General features: G+C 34.5%; 1 protein-coding gene across 1 annotated transcript in view; it reads left to right on the top strand.

Moving 5' to 3' along the window:
* The window catches only part of LOC144966288 (uncharacterized), a 25358-nt gene extending 23277 nt beyond the window's left edge, over positions 1 to 2081 (top strand). The window contains exon 2 of the mRNA XM_078902505.1: positions 371 to 2081. Within this exon, the coding sequence (XP_078758631.1) occupies positions 371 to 895 (525 nt within the window). The 3' untranslated portion in view covers positions 896 to 2081. The remainder of the gene's footprint in view (positions 1 to 370) is intronic.
* Positions 2082 to 7500: the final 5419 nt, after the last annotated feature.

Consider the following 7500-nt stretch of genomic DNA (forward strand, 5'->3'; position numbering starts at 1 on the left):
ATAATAATAATAATAATAATAATAATAATAAGTTCAACTTGAGCTTTATATAATGCGAAATCCACTTAGTTAAATGTGCTCAAGGCGTTATATAATAATAATAAATAATAATAATAATAAATAATAATAATAATAATAATAATATAATAATAATAATAATAATAATAATATAATAATATTATTATTATTATTATTATTATTATTATTATTATTATTATTATATTATTATTATTATTATTATAACGCCTTGAGCACATTTAACTAATTGGATTTCGCATTATATAAAGCTCAAGTTGCATTAATATAAAACTTAAGTTTGAAAAATAGAGTTTACTTATTTTTCTTCCTTCTTTCTTCTCTCTACTTCCAGACAGTCACAAAGCTTGTCAAATGCTCAGGAGAGGAAGAGCTGTCCGGTCACGTGTTGATCCAGAGGAAACACGGCGAAGTTCATTACAATGTGGTCTTCCCTGGAAACGGCTGGTACAAATTCTCAATCTTTGCCTTACCCGAATCGGATTCCGCCGAAAGCTTACCCGGGGTGTACAACTACCTCATTGAGGTCAGCGGCAACCACAAGGTAGCATATCCCTACGCCAAGGTCTACACAAAATTCTACCAAGACTATTGCTATCTGGATGAGCCTCTCTACCTCAAAGAGGGCAACTCTTCCAGCTTAAAGAACGTGAAGTTTGAAGTCAAGATTCCCGGGGCGAAGAAAGTCGCGGTGCATGCCGGAGAGGAATGGTTCCAGCTCACCAAGAAGAAAGATGACGAGTGGGAAGGTCATGCTGATCTCCAGAAGTATGCCGGAAATAAAACCAAGGTCACGGTTAACGGAAATTATGACGATGCTGGCACGAGTTACAGCGTGTTGTTAGATTACGTCATTTAGGTTATGAAAATATCAGAATTTGGACTTTTTTTAAAAATTTTAATTTACCCATCCAATGTTGATTTTCCTTGTTTATGTGCTATTTATACCTAAATTGTTATTTTGACTGAATAATCCGGGTGCTTGAATGAATGGATATGTAGGTATACTCTCATATCATTTTATCGCTTTTCTGTGATTGCCATTTTCTTCTTTAAATAGATATATAGAATAGTCTATCGTGCACACTCATCTTGTCATCATTCTATTATTCACAACCACCAAAACTAAATAGGTAGGAACTAAAGACAATAGGAAAATAAAATGTTTTCTACTCTCTGTTATGAGTTCACGCTCGACATGAAGATTTTAACATTTTAACCACTTATCTGTTAATTAATTTCAAAACTATAAGCATTTTAAAAATATATCTCTGAATGTCGTTCAAAAAGATGCGTTTTAGAAGAGGATAGCTGGAAATAAAATTGGTTCGTGCATTGCATATTATGTGTTTTAAGACAGCAACAGACTCCCATACTAACAAAAAAGAAGATTGTATTATTAATAACTTAGTTTTGTTTGCATCCAATTTTTGCCCTATCGATTTTATTTTTTACTGCTTGTATCTCTCAATACATTTGCAAACAACTTTGAGAATATGATATTTTAAAAACAAACAAGTAAAATACACATACACGATCTTGAACATAAATGTTTAAGTTTTTATTAATTCATGTTTAAAATTTAAGAATATCCATTATATCCTCAATTTTATGCAGTGTTATTGTATGTGCTGCAATCACATTTATAATAGGATTTTCTTATAATATAAACCATTATTACGTCCCTTTATTTTAAGCCCTATCAACTGTGTAGCTGACAACAATGGATCCAGGAAGAACAAGTGGCAAAATTTGCATTTTAATCAAAGTATAAATCCATTAGGAGTTACCCGATTCGCCCTTTGAAATGATATAGGTGTAATTAATCTTTTAAAAAGTTGTTTGGACATGTTTAGATCATTTTTAACGTTGTTTTGTTTTATCAAAATACTTGTTTAAGTGACCAGAAAATATAGTTTTTAAAAAATATTTTCATAAAAAATCTAAACGCACTATCTGACTACAATATTTCTTCCATTTTAATTTTACCAAAGGAACAATTTATCCAATATTGTTTATTAAAATATATTATTATGTTATAACAATGCCACAGTGTAGTTGTTGATTATTATGTTGTTGTTATTGTTTTGTTTATATCACATTAACAACGCCATTCTCTCATCTCTCATTCGTCTTAAGTGTTCCATTCGTCATGTTTTGTTGACAAATGGGAAACACAAAACGTCAACAATTCAAACCGCATAATGACGGGAACGCTATCAACACCACCCAAAGAGTGTAGCAGATTGGTGCTGGAATGGTTTGGAAAGGCTTGTTGGAAAGGCTTTTATCAAATAGGTCTATTTGTTTTATCGGCTGTTACAGTTGACTAGGGGACAAAGACAGAAATAAATAAATAAATAAAATAAAATCCCCTTTTTCTCATCCACAAGGGAAAATTTGTCTTTAGGGTCTATTCTAAGGGAAGACTGGAATAACCCAGGCGTCAGCCGCAGAGTAGCGCTGCAAAGTGAGCTAGGGCGAGGTGACTTGCTCAAAGCCACACAGCGCAGCGGCGGGTGATTGAACTTGAAGTCTGGACCTTTCGGGTACGAAGCAGAGACGGTACCACTGAGCCACGCTGCCCCTCAAAAAGAAAAGAGAGAAATCCGCTTTAGGATTTCAGCTTCATACAAATGGATCGTCATAACACCCTTACCGAGGCGCTGTAATAATATAAATCTCGAAATCATTATGAAATATAGGAGCTGCAAGAATGATAGTGATAGTCTTAAATCCAAGGGGCATAATACATTTAAATTCAATTTTGATTGTGTTTTCCGTGTTGTTCCCCTTGGTTGAATCTTAAAATTGCCTTAACAGTTTCATCTTTAATTCATGAAAATCCTTTCATTTCTTGATAAAATTCAATCACAGGATACTGTCTTGAACCCGTTGAATAATATGAAGATTGAGTCATCCCTAATTTGTAATTTGTGTTATTGCTGCGTGCCCAAATTTATGATTCAAATTCTTATAATATTCTAGTTCAGCTACGTTATGCAAACATAAGAAATTAAGGTGGAGTTAAATTTAATTAGACCCTCCCTTCTCTCTCTATTTCTTTCTTTCTTATTTTCTCTCTCTCTCTCTCTCTCTCTCTGTCTCTCTCTTTCTCCCTCTCTCTCTCTTTCTCTCTCACTATCTCTCTCTCTCTCTCTCTCTCTCTCTCTCTCTCTCTCTCTCTCTCTCTCTCTCTCTCTCTCTCTCTCTCCCTTTCTTTCTTTTTCCCCCTTCCTCCCCCTTGATATGAAAGTATTTCAATAATAAAGGTGTCGATAATAATTTAGGTTGTCAGACTTATTCACGTACACGAAGCGTGGTTACAAAATAAATAGTTCCTTCCGTCAAAAGCAGTTGGAGCTAAAGTATCACATTGGTAAGATAAGTTTTAAAAATATATAAATAAGCATATAGAGAGCGACGTATAAATATTTGGAGATCTGATAACCGAACGCAATTTTGGACTTGATTTAACATTGTTGTGATGGACAAAAGTTTGCACAACTACAACAATAAAACCATAGCGAGATAGATTATCAGACCTGCAAATAGATATATAATTTGATTTAGAGTCAGAGCATTAAAAATAAGTAGAAAAAGCAATAAGAACATCATCAAAAATGCTTTTCCGTCGAATGGATCTATGTGGAAATTTAGTCTGGGGTCCACGTTGGGTGTGGTGAGCTATCAGGTAACGACAGGGTAGTTAGCAGTGCTCTTGTTCATGTCTCCATCTCTATTTCTATTTGTTTGTTTCTCTCTCTCTCTCTCTCTCTCTCTCTCTCTCTCTCTCTCTCTCTCTCTCTCTCTCTCTCCCTCCCTCTCTCTCTCACTCTCTCTCTCTCTCTCTCTCTCTCTCTCTCTCTCTCTCTCTCTCTCTCTCTCTCTCTCTCTGCCTTTCCAGCTCAAGTGTACGTTTCTTTTCCTCCTGTTCCTCTTCTCTCTTCATGTCTTCCTGTCTCCGCTGTTCAAGTTCCTGCATCCGCTGTCTCTAATTCTTCCCGGACAGGTTTGTTGTTATTTCTGCTTTACGAGACAGCTAAGAGTTGCCAGCATTTCCAACGTCAGTGCAGTGACATAACGGAGGCGTATTAAAGAGCTAACCCCCAGATCACGGTATCCAGTAGTTCTACCAAATGCATCCTAGCGTTGTGTGTGTGGCTATGTGGTCTTTGGGTATAACACTCGCTTTCGGATCGGAAGGTCCTGGGTTCGAGCCTCACTGGGCGCATAGTTGAGTCCTTTGAAAAGGATCTTTACTCACATTCTCTCAATGAGTACCTGGTCATTAACAGCGTTGTCTACGTCAGAAAACATGATTGTAATATCACCTAACAGGCGTCATGTCTCGTTTTATATGTTACACATTGCTGTTGGTCATGGACCCCTTGTAAAGCGCTTTGAGCACATTTAGTGGATATTGCGTTATATAAAAGCTCAAGTTTTTTGTTTGTTTGTTTGTTTGTTTGTTTTTTTTACAAGGAAAAGGTTAAAAGTACATCAAGGGACATTAGAGGCATGGACCTCAATGTATTTCGAGATGAACGAAGTAACACAATGACCAGCCGGAAGCTAAAAACAGCCGAAAAATGGAGTGGGCTTTTTAGCAATGCTTTGTTAAAGACAAGGCCTTCCTCAAAACGCCACAACGCTTTCTGGTTTTCAACAGACGTAAAAGAAGCTAAAATGAAATGCAGAGCAGCCGAGCTGAGGTACCAGAAGACAGGATAAACTATACACAAAGACATCTTCAAGTCCTGCATTCGTGAGTGATCGAAACAGACTGTCGAAAAAGACACGTTGTCTTATTACTCGTATTTTGTAGCTAAATTTACAGAAACTAAGTCATGTAACCAATTATTTTCAATATGTGATGAACCCTTAGGGCGCAGGAAGTCGACTGCTCTACCCAACAACATAGATAAATGTAGTCTTCCTCATGCATTGGTAACGTTTTTTCATGATCTTTTTGATAGAATTAGAACAAATCTTGATCACTATGATAACTATCATGATATAGATTCCTTTTCGGGCACCAAACTACAATCTTAGAGAAGTAAATGAAGAATTTATGTAATATCTTATAACAGAAGAACCAATTAAATCTTGCAAACTTGATCCATTTCCAGCAAAACTTATGTCTGCATGTATAAACACGCTTGTTCCATCAATAACTAAAGTAATCAATCTTTCAATCTCCAGCGGTAATGTTCCATCTTGTTTCAAAAACGCCTTAGTTCAACCCTTGTTTAAAAGCCACCATTAGACCAGAATGAATTAAAGAATTATCGACCTACTTCTAACCTGTTCTTTCTCTCTCTAAGTTGCTTGAAAAGGTTGCCCTTCATCAGTTACTGAATCATTTTGATGTAAATGATTTTCAACAGTCTTTTCAATTGGCTAATTGAGCAGACTACCGCACTCTTAAATTTGATTTGATGAAGAATGCTGACTCTAATGAAATTAATGTTTCATGTCGACTTGATTTATCTGCAGCATTAATTTGAGATCATCGACCATGACATTTTGTAGGGCCGTATTGAAAAAATAAACGTTTGGAAGTACTGGCTCAGTCCTGTTTACATTGTACATTCAACCTTTTTCACCAGTTTTCATAAGGTTATTTGAATTCTCCTATCATTTCTATGCAGTGATTCTCAAATTTATGATTTTGTTCATGCTACTGATTTAAGTAAAATGGATAAAAATGATTGAGTGTTGATTTATTGAAATTAAATTAAGAATTGAACGAATCATAACAAATTAAAGTTGAATGATGGTAAAAGAGAGATTCTGATTCATGTTAAGCCCAACATACTTAAACAAATTGATACTCTAAAGATTGATTTCGGAACTGCGGTTGTTGAATCTGTCACCAAAGTAAAACATCTTGGGGTATTTTTCGACTCTAACCTATCAATGTCATTTCAAGATCAACACCTTATCAAATACATGTACATTGAAATAAGAAGAAGAATTAGAATTAGACACTTGATTCCTCTGAACATAGCTTAACTTCTGACAAACGCCTTAGTATTATCGAAATTAGATTATTGCAACTCCGTTTTAATTAACATCTCCAAAGGAAATATTATTAATCTTCAAGTTGTACAAAAATAACGCTGCTAGATTAGTTTTAAAAGTAGACAAAATATCATCTGCTTCTAATCTCCTAAGAAAGTTAAATTGGATTCCTGTTGAGAAACGTATCATCTATAAAAATGTTCCATTATCTATAAAACACTAAATAGTCACACTCCAGCATAGTTATATGCCCTTGTACACCCATATTTTTAGAGTAGAAATCTAAGATCTAATAGCGATAGAACAATTTTATATAATAATAATAATAATAATAATAATAATAATAATAATAATAATAATAATAATAATAATAATAATAATAATAATAATATAATAATAATATAATAATAATATATCACATTTATACAGCGCTCATTCTCGTGTAAAACACAAGCTCTGGGTACTTTACAATATAAATTATCAATGTTGAGTGAACAAAAAATAATTTAAAAATTAAAAAAAGAAAGCACTCCACAAAATTGGTGAACGAATTTCCGAAACCCCAATTTTTGGAACCATCTCACCCGCCCCAGAATATTAGACCTGCTGTCTCTTTATCGCCTCTCAAATCTTAATCGAAAACTCACCTTTTTGTCACGTGATTTCTATGAGAGGAAGTAAAGGAATCTTTCCCGGCCATGTTTATAAAATGTAACGTCTATGGGGCAGCGTGGCTCAGCGGTACGGTCTTTGCTTCGTACCTGAAAGGTACCGAGTTCGACTACCTGCCGCGTTGTGTGGCCTTGAGCAAGTCACCCAGCCTTAGCTCAATTTGCGGCGCTGCACTGCGGCTAACGCCTGGGTTATTCCAGTCTTCCCTTGGAATAGACCCTAAAAAAATTCCCCTTAGGGATTAATAAAGGGAATTTATTTATTTATTTTATTATTTAATTTATGTAAGTTATTGAATTTGTTATGTTTTTAATTTCAAATGTAGGATCTTTATCTGTTTTAAGAATGCAAAGCGCATAGCGCCTGATGGAATCGGGGTAAGGCGCTATACAAATGCTATTTATTGTTATTTATTGTTATTACAAGTGATTGTACATGATGTTGTTTTTTTCAGAATGACAACGCTCATACTCATCGTGTAAGAGTGGTCAACGAGTAAAAGAATACTCAACATGTCACCCATTAGGGACTGGCCAACAAATGTTCCCTATTTTATCCCAATAAAACATCTTTGAGATTTGCTTGGTCGCCTTGTAGCCCTACAAGACACCCATCACACAGTACCTGGAATCCTCGAAAGTTGATATTATTATTATTATTATTATTATTATTATTATTATTATTATTATTATTATTATATATTATATTATTATTATTATTATTATTATTATTATTATTATTATTATTATTATTATTACCTACTCT

The sequence above is a fragment of the Berghia stephanieae genome, chromosome 2, assembly GCF_034508935.2.
Source record: "Berghia stephanieae isolate SIO BIC M18660-M18661 chromosome 2, UCSD_Bste_1.3, whole genome shotgun sequence".
Taxonomy (NCBI): Eukaryota; Metazoa; Mollusca; class Gastropoda; order Nudibranchia; family Aeolidiidae; genus Berghia; species Berghia stephanieae.